The sequence below is a fragment of the Aythya marila genome (genome assembly GCF_965140915.1).
Source record: "Aythya marila genome assembly, chromosome: 2".
Classification (NCBI taxonomy): Eukaryota; Metazoa; Chordata; class Aves; order Anseriformes; family Anatidae; genus Aythya; species Aythya marila.
Window position 1 is genome coordinate 36,392,998 of NC_139043.1, and position 22,799 is coordinate 36,415,796.

General features: G+C 38.5%; 1 protein-coding gene across 4 annotated transcripts in view; it reads left to right on the plus strand.

Moving 5' to 3' along the window:
• The window catches only part of CREB5 (cAMP responsive element binding protein 5), a gene marked incomplete at its 5' end in the record, with an annotated part of 257,184 nt that overhangs the window by 70,891 nt on the left and 163,494 nt on the right, over window positions 1-22,799 (plus strand). For all 4 annotated transcript variants that reach the window (XR_014316827.1, XM_082752545.1, XM_082752544.1 and 1 more), the window contains one exon: window positions 13,830-14,002. Coding sequence is in view for 3 of the 4 variants with exons in the window: in XM_082752545.1 (XP_082608671.1) it covers window positions 13,830-14,002 (173 nt within the window). The remainder of the gene's footprint in view (window positions 1-13,829; window positions 14,003-22,799) is intronic.

Sequence of the window (22,799 nt, forward strand, 5' to 3'; positions counted from 1 at the left end):
GTTGAAATCAGTTTTAAAACCACAAATGGAACCTCTATTTACTAAGTTATTTAGCTTTCAGCTTAACCTGGCAAAAGACTGTATACACAAGACTGTATACATATAAGATAAAGTAGCCCAAAAAGATAACTTTTTTTGCCTTCTCTGATGTTCAGCTGGTAACACAAATACTCAGCTTGCCCTAAATATGAAGGAGAAGGTGTTTCCTTAAACCATCTTTACAGAGGAAGGGGAGAAAAACATGTTAAGGTCAGTTACTATGGATTACTCAATGGACAGGTAGCATATTAAACTGCTGTGAGTCAATGTTTTTTGATAATCTGTTTATCATGTCTCAACTGAAACATGTTAGGGAAGCTTCTGATCTTGCTAGCAGTTAGCAGAACCAGATCTCATGAGTTTTTGTCATGATGCAATATGGACTGTAAACTGCTTGCATGAAGTATGGTATTTGTCATGTGTCGGTAGAAGACCAATGTTTTGATTCCATCTTTAAATAATAGTGTGGTGTATGTAACTACTAACTGATGAGCTTTATTTTTACACTGAATTGTTTCAGCTGGATGACATTTTTTGTTGCTTTAAAACAATATGTATTTCTGTAATACATGACTATAACATAGAAAACGTATTTCAGTTCCTTTCATTATTTTGTTGCTTGATATAGTGATATGGCACTGGTGTCTAGCAAGCAAATACATTCCTGCAGTGTTTTCAAAAGCATATGAGAAACCATATGTCTTCATAGGAAAGCAGCTGTTAGCAAGCATATGCTTTGTTAGATAGAGTGACAGTTATTAAAACAGCAAGGTATGACCATGGCTTGTCTTTTTAAGTTGAATAAAACTGGCATTAAGTGTTGCTTTGAATGTGTGCAGTCGTGCTGCATGTAGATATTGCCATGTAGAGTTGTAACTGGAAGGAGAAAGAGATTAACGTTCATAGTCTGTAGCTTGGAAGAGACAATATAAATCTCTGTCCTGCTTTGAGCTGTGAATGCCTCTGTAGGAGTTATAGTAACAGACAAATTAGCATAATGTAATTGCCTGGCAAGGTCAGCCCCTCTCCAGGAGCATTAGCAATGTTTACTGCAAGAAGAGACAGACCAAGTATTGTAGGGTAGTACGTTGTCTGTCCTTTTTGAAGGAAGAATAATCATTTGGACTCCTACATCACAGACTGTTTAACCATATCTTATTAAAATTCAAGCTATCATATTTCTGCCTTAAAGCAAATCATCTAGAGGAACAACAAAGAATATTCTGTACTATCACACAAATCTTCATTCTTTTTTTAAATTATTTTATTTTTACTTTGAACTTTGTTGAGTTTACATCTCTTTCTCTCTTTTTTTTTTTTTCTCTCTCTAATGAATAGTTTGTCTCTGAATGATAAACTAACATATGTATCCCTGCCAATACTTAATAAATCTTGTTGGTAGGATTAAAGTTTCTGGTCTTACTGTATAGGGCATAACTAGTAAATTCAGACAAACTCATCAGCTTTATTATTTGGATTTTTTGGAAGCATGAAACTAGGCAAAATTCTGGGCCAGCACAAGCAATCCAGCCTTATTGGCTTCAGCTTTGCAAACCCTTTCACAACTGTGTGTCAGACACAGGAGTCAGTGCCCAATGTTTTAATGGAGACCTTGTGCTGAGTCACAAACAGCACTGGCTTTTTAGCTTTTGATCTCAAATCTGGTAATTTGCGCCAAGTATTTGAAAAGAGTTCAGGCATTCTGTTTTGAGATATTTGGGAAATGGCTCTTAAAATGTCACTTAGAGGTTATACTGCATTTTACTATATGCTAATTATCAGGAATGCTGAAGGCTATTCTATTTGGTACCTATCTTCAGGTTAAGTTTTTAAAATACTGTCTGTGACCAGGAGTTGCCACAGTAATTTTCCTAGAGAGCTGGCAGACAGTATGAACATACATAGAATCACCTTCGGACTGCTATCTTACTGGAAAACCTATTTCCTTGTGCTTAGGCAGTCTGATCTAACGGATTTCCAGAGCACAGTCCTTTCCATGGTCTTCTGATGATGAAGAAAAACCCGGCAACAAATCCTGTACTCCACAACAGTTGTGCTTTTTGTCCTGTGTAGTAATAACTTCCAACCTTACATTGGTTAGGTGGGTTTACAATGAGTAGGATTGTTACTGTGTTCTGGAGTAAGATACTCTTTTCTAATGCCAGTACCCTGTTAGCTAGCCACTTTTTGGAACGGGGACGTGGTGTTACTCATTCCACTGTGGCCTTCCTGACTCTTTCCTCTGTTTCTTGACTTTCAGGTATTGAGTCTCTTTGAGTGTAAACATCACATTGACGTTCTCTTTGAAGGCAAAAGCTGCTGTGTGGAGGAGAGCATTCAGGGAAAATAACGTTTCTCCACGTGCACCAAGCTTGCTCCTCAAGGATGCATTCTTGCCCAATTTCTTTCATGGCTCAGCTGCAACTCTTGCTTTCCATTACCTATGTTTTGCCTCCTTGTATAATGCTGTCCATCCAGCTGGATTACATCATTACAGGGGGACCGGTTGTATTTTACTTAGGAAAGTAAAGGAAAATGAACATTATGGCTCCTCAGGTGGAGTGAGGCCTTGCCCAAGCATTTCAGAAGTGTGTGGTTCTCTAAAGGAACTGTATGTAATTTCCCCAGGATGGCTCCACACAGCATTTAATTAGTGTGACTGGAAGCGTGTACATCTGGATGATTGTCTGGTAGCATTATCCAATATAGTGCAGATTGTTTGCTGTTCTCTCCATCACTCCAGTCAGAAAAGAAGATGAGCAAAACATGTCCTACTTTGAGAATTCAGCCCCTCCACAACCACTGCCATATAATCTCAGTATGTTTTTTAGCTTAACTCCTAAAAGGACTTTTGATTTTTAGCACACAGATTTGGTTGTACAATCAGAAGTGATTTAATTAGATACAGTTTTCTGTAGATGATCTCTCCTTGTCTGAAGATTAGATCCTGCAATGCTTTATGGACTTGACCACGCAGCATTGCTTTTACTAATTTATGTCACTCTCTGCTTTCTTGTTTCTGGTCACCAAAGAGCTGTTCTTTTGCCTTGATATTTTGCTTAGGTATTCATAATATACTTCTTTTATGAATTAGTTACAAGTATCTGAGTTATGATCTTGTCATTTCTATGAAGCTGGAATTCAAATGCATGCTACTCTAAAGTCCTGTGGAGGTGTGTGTTTTGTTGGGTGTTTTATTATTATTATTATTTTTCATCTCTTAAAAACCCTTTCTGTTCTGCAACTTTGCTGTATTATATTGCCTTTCTAGGTATATTGTGTTGTCGCTAAAAGCTGTTCTCTTCTTGTCACTTCCAAATGCTCTGTAGTTGTTGAAGATTCTCATCCTGTTTTAGATGTAAGACAGAAGAGTGTAAAACAATTTGCTCAAAGTTATGCAGTAGATCTTTACTAGAATGAGAATGAGGAGAAGGGTGGCTCTGCAGTTCTCAGCGTATCTGACCTGCACAGCATCTTTGGAACCCAGAGTTATATTTCTGACCTCTTTCTGTTGTCCTAAGAAACTGTATGTCCAACCCCACACCACTTTGCTTACCAAGCTTATTTCTTGTTTTCAGTAGCTCTTCTCTTAGCAATCCCAGCAAGCTGTGCCTTAAGATCAAAGCTGCATGCCTGTCTGTGGACAATCAACCCTGTTGTTTGCAGGACTCTTCTGTTGGTGTCTTGTTCTTCTGCTCTTCTCAGTTGTTTTTCTTGCCTGTCTGTGGCTGCAGAAGGTAACTGCTGAATCTGTCCATCTCTGCTCAGTGGCAGAGATGGACAAGGACAGCTTATTTTTCCTTAACCAGGCTGCGAAAAGTCAGAAACCTCTTTGAGGAGAAAACAAAAAACATAACAGTTTCTTGTAATACCTATTGCACTGTCTGTGGCCTTTGCTGTACTTACTGGAAGTGAACTTTTCTTAGCTAGAAGAATGTTTAACTTTTTAACATTCTACATAGGCAGTCTGATTGCCTACAGAGAATATTAATTTTGTCTGACTGTTTCTAACTGATGAACCTAGTTCTCTAAGTTCTTTCAGTCCAAAATCTAGACTACACTAGTTCTCATCTCCTGAAACATCAGCCTAAGGTTGATTGAAACAATTATGGATGCTGCAAACTGCATGCTTGCCTTTGTGATTGCTTCCTAGGAGGTTTGAGGAATTTGAATTTGGGGAAATTTGGGGAAACTTGATCCCAGCTTGATGCTTTTACTTTCCTTGTATGATTTGCACTGATCAAAACTACTTGTTTCCCACCAGTTTACTTGCCAACCCAATCCACTGGTTAGACCTATGATCCCTTTCATGGGGCAGATGGCCCATCTACGTGTTTTTTTTTTTTTGTTTTTTTTTTGAACATTGGCCTTGACTGCTGAGCCTTTCCCAGTATTTTGTTTTAGTCTCTATCCAGTACTAGCCAGCCAGGCCCAACATAGCTGAGTGGGTTAGGATTAAAAGAATATTTTGGAGGTGTATTTTATTACCAGGGTAGCGGCATTTCCACTTGACTTCTTAGCAGAAAAGTTAAGCCTGCTGGTTTTCTGCTTGAAACTGCCTGAATGGAAAATCACTGGTTGTTTTGTTGCTACCATCCTTGCTCTCCTTTACCAACTGCTCTGTCTAAAAAAATGTTCTGGTTATTAAATGCAGTCAAGCAGCCACTGCTGTAACTCATGCATGATGCCAATAACTTACGCCAGTGAAATCAATGATGAGAATTTCAAAGAAGCTTTAAATAAAATATAGCAAATTTAAATGCCAAAGTGCTGTCTATGTGAATTTGCTATTAACAGATTATAAATGGTTTGAATAATGTTGAAAAGCCTAGTGCCTTCAGTTAGTGGTATCAAAGGCTTGTTTAAAGCAGTTCCTGGAGGATTGCCCCCCCCCCCCTTCCCTCCAGCTTTCTGTTTCATGATGGATAAAAACAAAACTCCTTACAATAAAGAAAGGAAAGCCAGGTTTTCAGCTACCCTCTGACTGGCCTCCAGATCTGGCAGCTGCTTTTGGATGTCTAATTGCCTGTCCTGCAAAAGTTGACATGCACCTACTTTGAGAAGGTTCTTTGAGTACCCACTTTGTATGTACATTCTCCGATTTACAGAAATAAAATGATAATGCTGGGAAAAAAAATCAAAGTTGAGCATATAATACTGTTTTTTATTTTTTGTTAACAACAACAAAATGTTTTCCTTCTTTTCTGAGTCCATAGTCCATTTACCATTAGATATGGTAAAACAGTGCAAAATAGCAGCTATGACACTGGGTTGGAAGGAAAGAGCCCTTCCATTGAGTCCTGATTTTTGGCTGCACAAATCACTTTCTCTCTTTCCTCATTCCTCTTTCCTTGCTTTGTGTCTGGACTCTAAGTTTTGTGAGCAAGTGTAGTCCATCAATGTGTCTATACAGATTTCAGCACAATAAGGCCTTGATTTCAACTGAGGCCTCTAGGAATTACACCTACTAAGTGTACTAGCAAACCTCTTTCTTCCTTTTAAAGTTTCTTAGTTGCCCTTCCCCATTTGAAATTCATGGCAAGCTCTCTTGTTTACAGCAATCTAATGAGAGCATAATTGGGTCCCCAAGATAACATTACAGATATAAGCCAGTTTTTCCTTAGAAAAGTCCTATAGAGAATGTATTTTCTTATAAACATGCTCTTTATAAAAGGGCTTGCTGTTTCGTGTTTATTGGTGTTCCATCTGCTCTAGAGAATACATTTGAGAAAAACTAGCTCCAGCATGGCATATAATGTTTCATTAGCAGGCATAACCTTGTTTATTTGCTTTTTAAAATTGTATTTAGAAAAGGAAATCAGTTTGCACCATTGACATGCTGCCAGGTTCCTGTTTATAAATGTCACAATAGGCAACTTGGAAGAAACGAAATAGTCAGTTTATGGATTTTGCATAAAGTATGACAGAAACTGTGTAGAGCCAAACAGCCAGTTGTGCTTCGCCTATTTTGCAGCCTCCCAATTAGCGGGATGGGGCATAGTGTTAGCAGTACAAAACACCCTGAGTGACCCGAACTGGGCTATGGACACTTAGTGTTACTGACGCTTATTTGAACAGAAGAAGCTCTTTGTGCTATGTTGCTTAAATGGCTATCTTGGGCAAGTAATTGTGTATGAAACAAGCAACCCTGAGGAAAATGCGAGATATCTGAAGGAAACTTCAAGACATAAGCATGCAATCTGATGTCATCTTTTCCCTCAGAGAAGCTATTTCCTTTCAAATTCTGTTGAGACCAGTCTTCCAAAATTTCCTTCTCCTTCAAAATACATTCATTGGATTTCCTTTATATCACTTTTTTCCTTTCCTATAGTAAATGGTTTATCATGGATACTTCTGGTACACGCCATATATTACTTACTGTGTATGTAAAGAAGGCCTCGTGTCAGAAGGCCTCTTGACAGACATGATGAAGAGGGCATGAGGAGGGTAGTGGGGGAAGAGGGGAGGGAATCCTGGAAGACAAGGGTAATCTTTCAGTATTCATTTCTACTGGTAATTAGAGGGCACCACTGAATGTCTGTAATTAGATCATGTCACAAAAATTAAGATAAAAGACCGAAAATTCTAAATCTCCTGCATTTTGTTCATAATACCAGAGGAGTCAGAGCATTTGCTTAAACCACCAGCCAAAGTGGAGGACAGGCACAGAGGCTTAACATGCCCCTGGAAGAAATTCATATGCATTTCCCTCAGAAGGTGCAAGGAAGAGACCAGAGGAGGTAACTGTGCACTTCAGTGACCTTACTTCATTCAACTGTGCCTCTGCCCATAGGGCAGAGTTAAAGTGGAAAGGCACATCAGAGGTTAGTTGTGCTGTGGTCACTCTGTGCGGGGCTATCACCCGTAAGGCAGTGGCCTTAAGAGGATTTGTAGTGCTTAAATGGGCCCTTCGGGCTTCAAGCTATAGTGGTGACTGCTGCAGCCTTAAGATGGCTTATACGTGGCTTAGCACTTTGTAGCCTGTCCTGCGTCTTGTGCCATGACTTTTAACAGCACTATGTGGTTTGCTGGGGATTAACAGGCTGAGATTTCATCTGAATCACTCAGGGTATCTTGGAAAGGCTTGCTGATCACATAATAACAGCTACTAAAAGAAATAAGGATAACAAGAATAAAAATGTTATTTATGAAGGTTTTTTTTTTTTTTTTTTTTTTTGGTGCTTTTTTAGTAGCAGCCATCATGTCTACATTAAAAATAATTCCTCCTAACTTAAAAGAAAAAAGAAGTTTCCCTGCATTTTCCAGCATAGATATTTAAGACAGAATTTTACAAAGCTCCTGCCAGTGCCTGTACACAAGCCTGACCTATTAATTAGCGTTAATTATCCACTAAAGCTACAAAATACTGAAAATATATATATATATTAAAAGGACAGGCTGCTTAATTCCACAGACACTTATAGAATTGTTATCTTTATTGTCAAGATATTCTAGTCACGGTGCTCTAAAGCAGTATGCGGGCAGCGGTTAAACTCTGGTCTGCGAACTGCTGGTGGTCGAAAGGCTGTGCTAAGTCATCTGCAGCTGGTCTGTGGAACCATCTTGCCTTAATTACACAATTTATGATAAGAGTGCAGGCTGCTCTGTGAGAAATTCAGAGGGTTGACAGAGGTCTGTGATCCAAAAAATTGGAAACCAGTGGCCGAGACTGATAAGTACAGATTCAAAGCTTTATGATTTCAGTGAGAGCAATGTTTCCCTTCTTTCCCCATCTGCCTATCATTACCTGTCATTTTTGAGTAAAGAGTTTAACTTTTCTTTAAATTTTTACCCCTAAGGAGATCAGTGTGATAACATTTGACTGAGCAGTGGTGCCTGGGGTTCAAGAAGTCAGAGCTGCTCTCACCACTGCTGGCCTTTGAGTCTCCAGCATCGTGGGGGTAGCTGGCTGTATGTAGTGTGGGGGCAGCAGCTGAGAGGGACTTGAAGGCAGGGAAGACGCCTTCTTCTGCATCCTGGGATATATCATACCTCCTTTTTTTTTTTTTTTTTTTTTTTTTTTAATGTGTGTGTATGCCATTTTTATCAGGTAGCTGTTAAGTGAACATTTGCCCACCTTTAAAATGTTTTGAGAAATAGATCCTTTGGCATCACTTTATATTTTTGTGTGTCAGCCTTGTTCAGTGACTTCATACCTCTCACTAAGTAAGAGAGTTAAATGGATTCTGAGTCTGCAATAAGATCTTCCTAATGCTTTGTCCCTGTGCTTAATGTTTCTACACAGCATTTTCCGACAGTTCTTTTGTCCTTTTTCCTGCCTTAGTGCTTTTTCTCATTCAAGCTATACAGATGTTACAGTTTAAAACAAGAAAAAAGTATTGCATTTCACTCTCCAGCAAGTTTACTCTCTCCTATCTCTTGCATAATGACCTCCCTCCCCCTTATTTTTTTGTTAAATTTAAATCTTTGTAATACACCTTCTTATAATCCTTCAACTGTTTTTGTAATCTGACTGATTTTTTAATCTCTGTTTTCTTCCCTAGTTACTCTGCTATGTTTACTGGCATTGTGTGGGCAATGAGCTTAGTTCTGTGCTTATTGCAGTTTAGCAGGAGATGAAATAGTTCTGATGGACTGGTGTGAGGGTGTTTTCCGTGCACACTGATTTGAATAATGTGAAAATAAATTGGTTAATGCCATTTTGGGGGAGTTTGATAACTTTTGTTTTGAAATGATTTTTCTCTTTTGTCAGGGCAGAATTCATTGAGGCTCAATAATTTTGATACAGATTGTATACGATTAAAATATGTTAGAGGTATGCTATTATTTGCCATATTTATCCTATAAATTTCTTTATGGTAATGACCTCCAAGTTTTTAAGCCAACAGGTTCTTCAATTGTGTGAGCAGCATGTGCAGCGGAGGAGTATATCACCACTGGTTGTTACTATATTGATTTTAAATTATTGCTATATATTAGATTTCTATCTTTAAATGTTTTTTCAACTTTTTTTTTTTTTAATATGTAAATTAATTGTTTGGGAAAATAGTTTTTTTTTTTTTTTTCAGAAAATAAAAAAAGTGCAAAAAAGTGCTTTTGTTTTTGTTTAGACAAACTGGATTTTTTCTCTCATTTTTTAATGGCAAATACCTTCTGACTTTAGAATTTATATAATAGTCTGCAAAATGGTTTTTATGTGCAATTGGTTTTAGGTCACAGCTCTATTGATCTAAAAGCTCTCAGAACAATCCCGAATGAGTCATCAGTTTATATAGAACTGGTATTTGCAATTTTCATTAAACCTCAGTTAAAAAAGAATAGTAGGAGAACATAAGCTGGCTTCAGTTCAGAAACCAGCTCTGACAGTTTGAAAACAAAAACAGTACGAAACTCAGAAAAGCTACAATGGATAGGAAATGGTAGATCCATTTTCTTCATCCTTTGCCTTCAGTTGATGGGGATGTGTGATCCAGGTGGTGCCGTGTGGTATGGACGGGTGTTTCTCTGGAAGAGACAGGGTTCAGCAGAAATGGTGACTGCCTAGAGTCATGGGGTGTATTTTGCCTGTGTCTACAGAGCTGTCATTGCTTGGCTCTGCTTGCCAACAGGGTGTGTGTTCTTGTGGAGTGATGTGTAATTCTCTCCACGAGCACATGGAAGCATGACTTCAAGAAGATTTTAGCCTTAAAAAAAAAAAAGTGTGTTGCCTATGTACAGTTAAATAGTTGCATGTGGGAGAAAATGCTTAAATGTTCTCTTGGAAGTCTCTTGACTGAAGCTAAAAGGAGAAATATTCTGAAACCAGGGCGAGGTTAAGCTGATGATGATCTATTCCCTTTCCTCTTGCAGTTGGAATGGTTGAGAATGAATACCTTGAAGCAGTCTGTGGTTATGTCTTTATTATTATTATTATTATTATTTTTTAACATTATTTTAATCTGAACACTAAAGACTGTTGGGAATATAATATGGGCACATGAGTAAAGGAACATTCCTGTAAAAGCTCTTTAGCGTCATAATCCTAGTTTCAGTTTAAGTGGGAGTGGCTGGGAACTTTGGTGAGGTATAAAACTTAGTCCTAGAGGAAATAAATTCCCATGTATGGATCTTGAGGGTGGTGGATACCTCTCTTGTCTCTACATCTCCTGTCGTGTGGGTGGCCTGTTCCCTGTGTGAATATTTGGGTCCAGTTGTAATAGAGTGAGTGAAAATAAGCCCACATGACCTCTTCAAGGAGAGTTGTGAAGGTCTCTGAGAAAATTCTGTATCTTGTATTATGGTCAGGTCTCAAGAGTGTTAAGGCAGGGGGAGAGCTCTGTATCATGGCTCCTGTTGACTCCTCCCACCTGGTGTGCTGGGAGCTGTCCACCTTGTAGGAATTCGTCTTAACCATTGTCTCATTGGAGGAGGATGAAAAGGGGAGATAATGTGAGATATTCTTCATGGATCCCTGGTGGAAGAGCACACAGAACTCCTTAAAAGTAGAACTGGAAGTAGCCTAGTCAAATAACAATTCAGCTGTGATGGGGTAGGGGTGTCTCTGTTTCACTCAATGTTAACGAATTTTACCTTTTTTAATAAAAGCCCAAAGTCATGTCTCTGAGGAGCCCTTTAGTATCATGTCCAGTTCCTCTAAGAGCACATGCAATGCAACAAGGCCATTTCAGGAGTTCTGAAGACCATCTGCAACGAGCCTAGTCTTGCTGTGCCGGTGACGTAGTGCCATTCTGCATGTCATGATGCATATGGCTGGATCAGATAGGCTTAGTGTCAGTGCTGTTGTACATTATCTTTCTGCCATCTTTCAAAGCACAGGCCTTGCCATTTAGGTATGAACTTGCTTGAACTTTTCTGCAAATTCATAAGCATCACACCAATGTAAATTGTTCTGAGATTGCCAAATCCCTTTCTTGTGAACGTGGGAATCATACCGAGTTAGATATTTTGTTGGGAAATCTTGGGCTTTCTCTTGGCAATTCTGTAGATACTAAGTATAGTTCCTGCCCAACAATGGCACTGGCATTACTGAGAAGAATGGACATCGGGATGCATTGAGAGGTTTTCACTTTGTTTTTGCTTTCCATGCATCTGAAGTTCAGCCTACTTTCTGAAGAAATAAAGTGTATTGGAAATAGTTAAATTTTTGAGACAGCATTAGAAATTTGTACATGTATGCTAGCAATTACAACATCTTATGTGCTATCAACATTTTTCATACCCACATAACTCAAACCCTTTACACCTTAGGGAGGTCTGGAATTATAGAAGAAAAAGGAAAAGAGAAGGGGAAGAAAATGAAAACACTGAATGTAGGAGCACAAGAATCTGATGTTAAATCTTTAAATTCTGCCTTCTGTGTTCCACCAAAATCCAGCCAAAATTTGGAAAAATGCTGGGGTACTGCTCATGTAAAGTTCACCTCAGATTTGCATCCTGTCCCTTTCCAGACATCATTGACTTATGACACCTTCCATGTTTCCTGTAAAGATCCTCCTGTGTGGCAGATCACTGCTCTGTGGCTCTTGGAAATCTGTGGTCTGGAGTCTTTAATCTAGAGGAAGGCTTTCTGAATCCTAAACATCTTCACACCAATACTCTATCTTCATGCAGACTTTGGAAGGAAGTTGTGTGCAGGCAGAAGGTGTGTGCCGTCAATGGCAAGGGACAGCTGTGCAGCACTGCCGGGTAAACTCATTGTGGGCAACTGATGCTTTTCTTCTTTGTTGTTCCCCTATGCACCCAGAGGTACAAGACCTGTGAACCTCCTTTGCAATTTAATATTTGCTCTAGTAAGCATACTACTTAAAACAAATAGGCAATACAGAAATATTTGGAAGAATTCAGAAACTGTGGAGGCATTGTAAAGGAGAAGTTAAGAGGGTCAACTTTGTAACAAGTAAATATCACATATAGATAGGTTATTAATTAACATGCATTTAATATAAGGCATAAGCTCTAGGAAGTAAGAATACTAAAATATTTACTTGAAGTTCAATACATATTAGACCTGTTTTTGCAAAATTGTGTAATGGTCAAAAAAGTCAGTCCAATTTTCAATCATGAACTAGATTTGGCTGTGGTTATTTATTTATTTATTTCAACAGAACCCTTTTCATCAGAAAACTCTAATCCACTGGAGAAGGGACCTTTAGAGGAATGTGCCAGGTTGGGAAGAACTTATTTTGGAAAAGACTCCATTTATCTAAGGTTATTCTCTCTTACCACATCACGGTAACGATATACTACTGGGCTATGAAAAACTGTGGTCAAAGTCCTTGATCTAGATTCCTCTTGAAGTCCATGCTTCTAAGTGAATACTGGCAATTCTCCTGCTGGACCTGATACATATTATGTGAATTGTTTACTAGAACAAGAACTCAGCTGGGTGAACAGTCTGACCATGTGGCTGTAGGCAGCCCCTCTGCGTTTTTTAAAATCTGTCTACCTATCTTTTCTATTAAAAAAAAAAAAAAGAAAAAGAAAAAAGAAAATTGGAGACAGGGAGATGGCCGCTATACTTCCGTATTGTTCCTTTATTTATTGTCTCCTTTTCCATGGAGAAAGTCATCCAAAGTCATCCAAAGAATTTATTCTTATTTTGGTTTGGAATCTAATCTTTTGTTTAGATCAGGGATTCTATATGTTGTCTAGCTTATGTATCCTCCACATTTCAGCAGAGCTTTGAGTTTTCTTTCTCACCAGCTTTTCTGTCATTATCCTAAGTTTTGTGTGTTTCCTAAGCAAAGGGGTCCTAAACTGGAATTTTGAATGAAATTTAATTGTAGTTTTAAATTTTGAGTATCGCAGTGGTCAAGATGTTTTCCCTGAATCTTGGTGGCAAAGTGTGGGTGCAAAGGTGTTTTTCTTTACTTTTCCTTAGACTAGCATTAGGTTGGAATGGAAAGTTTATTTTCCCTTTGCTGCTAACAATCCACAGATTAATGCCTGATAGGAAAAAATGCTCCTAAGGTTACCGTATTTTTCATATGTATACATTATGGGTTATCTCTGGCTTGAGATTTTTGTTTGTTTTTAAATGCAGGCCAAGTCAAACTCTGTGGTTTAGCAACAGTGTGTATTGTGGATATAGGGATAATAGAAGTTTTATTCCAGAGTTCCTTCCTAAGTAGCATCCTGGGCTCCCGTGGCTTGTTCACTTCATGGATATGAATTATCTGTGATATTTGTTTCCATAAGAACTTTTGAAGCGCTCCAAGTTACCTGCAGCTGAGGTTATATATGTGAAAATACAGTGCAATTATTCTAGGCCCCTGGGATATTATTGCTGTACAAAATATATAGAGGCTAATAGAAATGGCTGTTTCATGACGTGCTACGTACTGTTTGTTACTTTAGGCCTATAAAGCTTGATTTGCTTGTCGGTCTAAGCAGACCTAGTACACAGTAAACAAACTACGTAGTAAATCAAAGTGCCATGCACTCACCACAAAAGTCATTTTCAAACAAAATATATATCACGTTCAGTCAGAAGAATGTGTGTTAAATGTCCCCATTATAAATCACAAGTCTCAATCACAGAAGAGTGATTAGTCAACTTGCAGGTATTCTTCCATTTATATTGCCCAGTAAAAGTAAATATTTATTTATTTATTTATTTATAGTGGTTGATTATAAAAAGATATGTTGATTTAGGATTTGCCAGAAGTCAGTAACTTTTCATATTGTTGGTGCTTTCATATTTCTAATTGTAGTCCTATAGATCTCAAAAAGGAGATTTGGGATAGATATATATATATATATCCCATATATATATATACATATATATATTTAATTTCCTCCACCATCCCTCTTTTTCCTTCCTTTCACAGAATATCTCCATGCATAACACAGTTGGAGGAGCAATGGCAGGACCTGGATCTCACCAGCTGACCAATACACGGATGCCAAACCATGACACCAGCGTTGTGATACAACAAGCCATGCCATCTCCGCAGTCCAGTTCTGTCATTACACAAGCACCTTCCACAAATCGACAGATTGGGTAAGTCTACTTCAATTTTTCCCTTTTTCTGGCTCCAGCAGCTGCATGCAGGACCAGATGTTGTCCTTGTGGTTTCTAAGGAGCTTGTACTTGATCCTGTTAGAATGGAGCAAGAAACTCTGTAACGTGCATTGCTGTCTGTGGGGAAATGGCCAGCATACTCCATCTACTCCAGACCTGTCACTTTGGTTTAACAGGGACAGAGTGCTGTACTTACAGGAAAGTCCTGCTTTCTCCTTCCAATTTTTTGTTTTTATCTGCTTACATTCAAAGTTCCAGTTGTTTCTATAAATGTTCTGGGAAGGCAGACGTAGAATTTCTGAAGCTGATCTTTCCAATTCCTTCTGGGTGCTCAGGGGAATTAGGCTATTTCCTAGGTACTCTGTACATCTGAGGAAGGCTACAAGACAAAATAAAAAGGTTGTTAAGTTAAATGGAGTTTGGCAAAAAGACCTATGTGAACAGTTGCTCAGTTTGTGATGGATCTGTATTTATTCCAACAGATTGACAGTATGGATGCTTATTGTATTGGCTTGAATGTCAATTGTGTGCTCATGTTTGGAGAACCGTGTGTATAAAACCATACATGTTTTGTATAATCGGTTACTTCCAGCAGATGTGAGGTCTTCATAAATCATGCTAACTTGCTTTTAATTATACAGAAACTACATGGATAGTTTGAGGGTACAGTTTTTAATCACACAACTCTGAGAAATTGCACTTTTTTATGTACGAAAACATATGGATAAAAAGATAAATCAGTGGACTGAAAATGAAGCAGCAGTCTAGATTAATTATCTGTCATTTGTAACTTGGTCACATCCATTATATGATAAGTGCAAAATCAGTCTCTGGCCCCGGTCATTGTCTAAATAATTGATGAGCAACTTGCAGTCTCTTCAGATTAAGACTGAAAAGTGAAACCCTGGCATTGAAATCTCAAAATACACTTGTTTTTGAGTTGTTTCTCTTTTCTGATTCCCTGTGGTGGGGGCAGAATATAGACCACAGGCTCTCCATGTCCCAACACCCTGGCAGCAGAGATGATTTGTGACACTGACTGCTCCAGAAATGTTATCCAGCCACACACTCAACAAGGTTTTCATCTGCAGCCTGTTTTGTGCTCTTAGCAAAGCTCCTTTACTTCCCTTTTTCCTGATGTTTCATGCTGTGATTATTAATATAGAAATCTGATAGTATGGGTAAGGTAAACATGTCTGATAGGTGTGTCTTTGCATGTGTTACATATTGACAGAATAGTGTTCATGGAGATTTCACATGCAATGTTGTTCACTTGTGAATCCAAGAAAACTGTTGTCTTCTGTATGTCCCAGTCTGTCTGAAGTTGGGCTGAGATGGAGCAAGGAACAAACAGTTTTTGTTTGTTTCTTTGTTTGTTTGTTTTTAGGTTTAAAAAGAAAACCAGCTAATTCCATTATTTGGATTAAGGATGATAAAACTCCTGTTCATGTTGTGAGTTAATAGGTTTAGGGGTAATTATAATCCTAATTGAAAATAACAACAAAAATAACCAAATTTTAATACTCAGTGGTGAGGTGCTTTATATGGGACTGTACTTGGCTTCCAAACAATTGTTTCTATATAATGAGAAAAAAACTGCATGTGGTTTTGCAAGACCCTGCCAGTCAGGTTTTAGGTTTGCGTTGGTTCGGGGCCATGGTGATTAGAATCTCCAGAGCTGGAAGGATTGAGGATAAAAAGGCCTATTTCCTAGTCAGTGGTGAGTGCCTCATTTGGGAAACTTTGTCATGACATATCTTAATTCTCCCATGTGACCGATTCCCACAAATGTTTCCTATGTCTGAATCTAAAGCTGCTCTATTGGGAGGCAATTGTCAGCATTTTAGTCTCTGTGTGAGCTGGTGTGTGAATGAGACTTATGGTGTGACCTCCAGCATACTCTCTTCCCCATTCTTGCCTCTTCCTAGGAGGTTTTGTTTTTTTTTCATGGTGTGTCCTAGGAGATAATTGCCGCATTTTGGACTTCTTCTACTTGCCAAAGTGTTGAGCATCCTTGTTGTTTGTCATCTTTTCCTTCGGTCTTTTCCCTGTGGTGCCTGCTCTGTTTATTCAAGGAACATATTTTATCATTTCCATTTATCTTCATCTTATTCTTCTAAACATGCTAAGAATTGTATCCAAGAATCATTCATGAGGAATATGGGCTCGACAATGGTATTGATATTAGGCAATTGAAAACAAATTCAGATGGATTCAGAAAATGTTTGTAAGTTCTGCAAAGTTCGGTGGTTTTGCTTTGGCCTTACAAAATTGAGATATTTCAGCTTTTTAACAAGCCTAAATTCTGAGGTGCTCAAATAAGTGGTTTTGGGTTGGGTTCCCCCTCTTTTTTTAAAACATCTGATGTTGCCCCAAAGGGTAGATGAGTCTTTACCATGGAGAGTTGTGCCAGGGCATATGCCTTTTTAATGAGCAATAAAAACAGCAGAGAGCAACTGGAGCACCGAGTTCTGTAAGAGCAGGATCAAGCCCTAAAGGTTATATAGAACCATCTTGTAGCAATATTCTGATTTTTATCACAACCACAAATATTTTAGAGTCAGACTATGGCCAAGCCACCTGCAAATGTTTGTGATGGCCTTACTCCAATGAAAACAGAGAGCAGCAATGAAAGTCTTCATTGAGACCCTGCTTGTAGGCTGTGCTCCAGCAATAGAGAATGGGACCACCTGTGCCCCCACACAGCCTGCTTCATGGGAAGCAGTGGGTGAGTTCAGAGCAGCTGATGTTCCTGAGGGATGTCATTTTCCCTTCTTTTCTCTCCATACCTCTCTCTCTCTCTCTTTTTTTTTTTCCCCGTCCCTTACCCTGGCTCTGGGGAATTGCATATTAAATGAGATATTGACACAAGGCATGGGAAAACATGACAGAATGAGCACTGTTGGGCAAGCCTTACTGGCACACCGTATATACACACATTGTTTCAGGTATTAAGCTTCAGCTACTACTGAACAGGCATCCAGCCAGATTAATCAGAGAAAGGGAAGACCATGAAGGGTATAACTTAAAAAACAAGACAGGATGCAGTCCCACTTTCCTCTCACCATGCTCCTCGTTGAGAGAAAACAGCAACATTATCATTACAGCAAACTGGCAGGTTGGTATAAAAGTCCTAGATAGTATTTATGTGGCGAGGCAGTCTCTTAACCTCCTTGCCATCCTGCGTCCCTCCCCCCTTAAGATTTTAGCATGTGGGAGGAATGCTGTAACTAGTAACTACTTGTGCTGATGACAAATCAGTTGAGGAACACTTAGCAGTGAAGGGTGTCTCTGGCTGATTAATAGCACATCATTTGGAGATAAGATACACAGAGGAAAAGCAGTAAGACATATGAAGGAGAGGGAGAAAAAATGATATAAGGCATATATTTGTCAAAGGTATAGAAAGGCAGATAAGCTGAATCAGCTCAAGATATGGGACTCTGAATTAGTGTGTACAATAGCTGTGTTTGTCTCTCTAAATAATTCAATTTCTTTTCAGTGGCAGAGCATTCAGCAATGGATGCGAAAATTATGGTCAGAAAAATTAGTGACAACACAGCACACCGGTTGCTTTACCTGTGTGCCTTTTGCTAGGTAAGATGCTTTTTTAGACCAGCAAAGACTTTCTAGGTGGTGGCAGCCTAACAGCTCAGCTTTCCTGGAGAAAGTGAACTGCTGCTGTTTTTCAAGCTAGTAGCAGACACAACAACTGATAATCATTCCAGCTTAAAACTCACTGGTACAGCTTTGTAGCTGAATGGGAACACAGGAGGATTCACAGTTGTCACAGGTCCAGCAAGTTGTTAACAGTGTACTAAATGCAGAGGGAGATGTGAGTCCAGTTTCAGTGAACTCAGACTCCGAAGTGGACATAGAGCATTAACCATGTGATGTAGATTATCTGTTTTCAAAGTGTTGTAGAGCATTTTAATCAAGATAAGATGGTCTTTTGGCACAGCATCAGAAAGAAAAAATTGCAACCACATTTGGTGAAATACAAGCAGGTAGGAGAAGGCAACAAGAGGAACCTGGGAGATGTTTCTGGTTCCTTTATATACTGAAGAATCATGGTACTGATGGTAGGGCAGCCTTGCAGTCCTCACATGCAGCACTGATTTTAACACCTATGCACTTCCTTCTTGTTTCTCTCTCTTCCCCCTCATGCTGCCATATATCTTTCTTCATTTCCAGTTCATAATCCCAGGGAACCTGGGATTATGCGCCTCCATTCCAGCTCATGTATTTGAACTGAAGCACCACAGTATGTTGTGAGATGAGCAGAAATACAGTGAGAGATGAGGTATTGAATGTTCTCTTGGTTACTTGACCAGGTCCATTCTGTAGCCTTGGTTGTGCAAGATGTAAGAACATCCAGCGGATAACTGAAAGGAGAGGAAAAGTGAGAGGTGGGGAGGGAGGGCATCTGACAGTGTCATTCTTTACAAGTATATATATTTTTTCTGTCTTTGTACTCAATGTTGAGCTATGTTTCATATTTAATGCTCCTGCTTGTTTTTATTCTGCTTATTTATGCTAAGATACATTTTTTCTAATTCCTTCTACTACACCGACCTCATTCAACCTTAATGTGGAATCCCATCCCACCACATACGCACAATAGCCACAAAATTGTGAAGCTCGGGTGAATTGCTTCGGAAGTTATTGCAAGTAAGCCATTCACAAAAACAAGTTGTCTCATTGCTCAAGGCTAGTCAACAGTGATGTGAGAGAAAACGTAGTCTGATGGATGGATCCTTTCCAGTCATTTCTTCCCTTTTAGCCAGCCACTGCCCTGGTCCACACATTTACCTGCATGCTGAACTGTGTTGGTCTGTGTGTGATGTTTGGAAGCTCTGTCTGCTCATCAGCTTATCCTGCTGCTGTTTGCATCAACATGTTCAGGATCTGCTGACTCAGTCTCTCCTGACGTTGCGGAGTCAGGTAAAAAAAAAAAAAAAAAAAGAAGAAACAGCACCAGCCTGTGTTTGAGACACAGCACAAAGGGGCGATTGTTAATGACATCTCTCTTGTATCCCAAACCACATTCCCCCATGCCCTCCCCAAAACTGTTTCTTGCTATAAGGCCCAGCAGAGGTTGGAAGTACTGACATATATCAAGATGACTTTCAGGGGACTGAAAGGAGGATCATTAACTGTTAATAAATAGCCTGCCAACCAGGAGTGGAGACAGTTTAGTATGTTTGTTATCTGGCTTTTGAAGTCAACAGTTATCCGAAAAGTCACATGCTTGTTATACATGTTGTTTAAGTTTATTAATGAATGAAGGATTACATGCTTCATGCTTTCTATTTAACAAAAGGTCTAAGCTTATTAGAAATGTTGCTTGTTCACAGCAACAACTACAACAACTGTGCCAGGGATATTGTGTGACTCCCTGGCTACTGACTCAGTATTGTCATCTGTTGTGAAGAGAAGTTAGCCAACTCCCACTCCCAATAGTTGTTTCAGACAGGTAGTGATGGCACACTCCAGACTAATCTCATATAATCATTGTATAAGAAAGAGATCGTGAAGGTTTGTCCCATACAATAACTATAGGAGAACAAGGTCAAAAAAACCTACTGCGCCAGTAACTGTGTCTGAACAGAAATGCCCAGCGTTCATAGGCATAGTTTGGCTCTCACCTCAGAATAAATCATAAATAGGACTTAAATATGATATACAGAATTTGCAGAATACAGCACTGATTGCTTAATTTTAGTGGTTAGTATCTGTTACGTACCTCCACTGTGTATATATATATTATAGACAGTGTATAAATCTTCTTTAAAGGTGTCATCAAAATTTATAGCCTGAGCTTCTGATTTATATGACTCTTTGAACTGAAACAGATGTAAAATCATTTTCGGATGGAAGAGGATCTCAGAGTTGCAGTGGGTTTGGTGCAACAGATCAAGCTTTGCTAGAACAGAAATGATCATTAGAGTTCTGCACAGCTGAATCATAGCTCTGCTCTTTATCACAGGTTTGCACTTAACATGCCCTGATGCGTGGTTCCATTATGTGTTTTATCCAAGTGTCAGCCTGTTTGACAGGTAACTAAGCTGCAATAAAACATTAACTCAAACAATATAGATCTTGTTTGGTGTAAGGTTTTCTCTTCTTTTTATTTAAGAGAATAATTTGCAGGTTCCAGAGGAAGAACTGACTTCAGAGATGCTGCCTTGTGCCATGTCATTTCAGAGAAAGGGCTTGAATGTTTGGCATGGTGGCACAATGGCTGTAATAAGTGATTAAAAAGTGAATAGCTTAGTGTGTGAAGAACTGCAATAGAAATGTCACTGCTCACTAACAGGTTATAGTTGTATCTGTTTCAGTAAGGGACTTGGCATCAGTCTGGTGAACAGAATCCACCTCTTTTTTGCATGGTTTGTCTTGTCAGTATATTTTTGAATGCTTTCAAAGAATGTAAAAACAGTCAGTAAAGCATTAGTAATTCTTTTTTTCTTTGATTTTTAAGCTGGTACTTGGCTGAAAAGCAATGACAATACTTCTGAGAAAATTACCTGCAGGAAAACCCAGGAATTATAGACTTATGTGTAAAGTATATGCAACCTATTTTACCACTTTGTGAATTTAGACCTCCCTATTAATTGATCAGTTGAGTTTAGAAATCAATGACATGGTATGGTCCTATATAAGGCATACATGTATATACCGTTTTGGCTATACTTGTGGACAAGCCAAATATGCACTTGAAAAAAAAAAAATACACAAACAAATGTAAATCAAAACCATAGATCTAAGATGACGGTATTACCAAAATGACTTATTTTAAACAAATGAAATAACACTTGATTTAGAGGGAAAAATCATTTAAATCAATCTGTCATTTCAGAGAACTTCTAGAAAAATTCCATGTGATAAATCACACACACACATATATGTTTATCAGTGTTTAGTAACAAACTGTGCAGATCAGCAAAGAACTGGTGATTAGTCAGAACCAGCAGGTAGACTGAGAAGTGCTCACTTTGAGTGCAGGAAGAGTGCTCCTTGGAAGAAGGAACAATTTAGAGAATGTGCTTCAGAAACATTTACTGTTATGAGCATCTGTATTCTGCCAATAGAGACCTTTATTCTGAGCTCATATAAATGAAGTGGAATTTTGCCAGTAAAAGAAGGGAGTTGTGTTAGTCCAGTTGTAGGATCCAGGTCCTAATTGGTTTATGAAATGAAGGGGGCAATCTTTGAGCTATTACCAGTTTCCTCTGCTGCAAGTGAAGTGAATCACAGCTGTTCTGATAGGGTCTATAAAAACTTGGCAAGGTAATAAAATGTTTTCAGTGGACAATTCTCCAAATGAGTGAAATCTAAATCTCTAGCTTATTTGACAGTCTTAAGAGAATTGTATATACTTCCTGGGGAATTCTGATTTATATTTATAGTACTTTTATCTAGTTCATTAACCATAGCATCCAGGCTGACCAGTGCTGTTAAGTGTAAGGATTCAGGACTCTTTTTTTTTTTTTTTTTTTTTTAACCTTACAAATTGAGACACATTGTGTACAAATGAAACATGATATAAAGAAAAAAAATGTGCCTTTTTTTTTATTCTAACCTTTCCCTGCTTACATCTTTCTCTGCTTATGTCTTTGTACTTTGTGACCCCATCTTTTGCCTTTTTTTCTTTTGAAATAAAAACAAAAACAACAACAACAAAAAGACACAGCATGAAATGATCCTAGACATTTTTTTTTTCTAGTGTTTTTAACCCTGTGATTTCTTTTATGTAAATGGTAACTTTTGGGCTTTTTAAAATTTCTCCAAACAACTTCCAGTTTTCTGGAGCTGTTCAGGTATCAGATACATCCGTCCTTACTTCTTAGTAAGGATACTGTTCTGAACCATTTGTTCAGCTCATGGGGGTTTTGAGAATGATTATGTATATCTAATAGTCAAAGACACTATCCCCTAAAGTTGCGTGGCACAGCTTGAAGTTCAAGATGATGCTTTTTGTATTATTGTATAATTATTGTATATGTTGAAGGATTCACAATTTTCCATGAAGACTGTTCAGAGGTTGTTTAGAATTCTGTATTACTTCTCAGTTTTGCCAGCATTAAAATATATACATGTATATTTTATATATATATATATATATAAAACATATATATATATATATAAATATTTAGGGAATGTATGCCTTTAAATATATATAAACATGTATTTTATTCCCAGAAATGTCTGTAATTTCCCAGGCAAAGATAAAATGACCCCAGCTTTGAAAGTAGGGTGACCAAAAAAATAACACAAATAGAGAAAATAATTAGAGGTTCCTTAAAGAATAATGAAGTGGGTTTTCATCTTGGTCATATATCACCTGGCTGGGCTTGGAGCTCATGCTTTTGTGAGCATCTGCTTTCATATCTGTAGCTATGCATTTATACAACATATACATTGAAGCTTCTCCCTGTATATCAGTCCTCATATGTTGCTTTCACATCTTGCTGGTGTCTAGAGAGCAACCTTTGCACTGCACTTCAGCTGCAGGGTGCTGTCTGGAGGGGCTTCTGTTCTTAAAGGAATGCAACTGGGAAGTAAGCGAGTATCTGACTTCCCTTTCTGACAGGTGGTTTCTCATAATGGGTGTTCCTGCCCTGGAACATGCTGTAAGGTTGTTTGATGTATTACATTGGAAGAAACTTTAGACACACACATATTTGAATGGTGCTGTCCTGGTGCATCTGGACAGAGCTGCATGCAGAAAGCTTCCCTGATGTACTTGTGGGCAAAGCTTGTGCTCTCACCA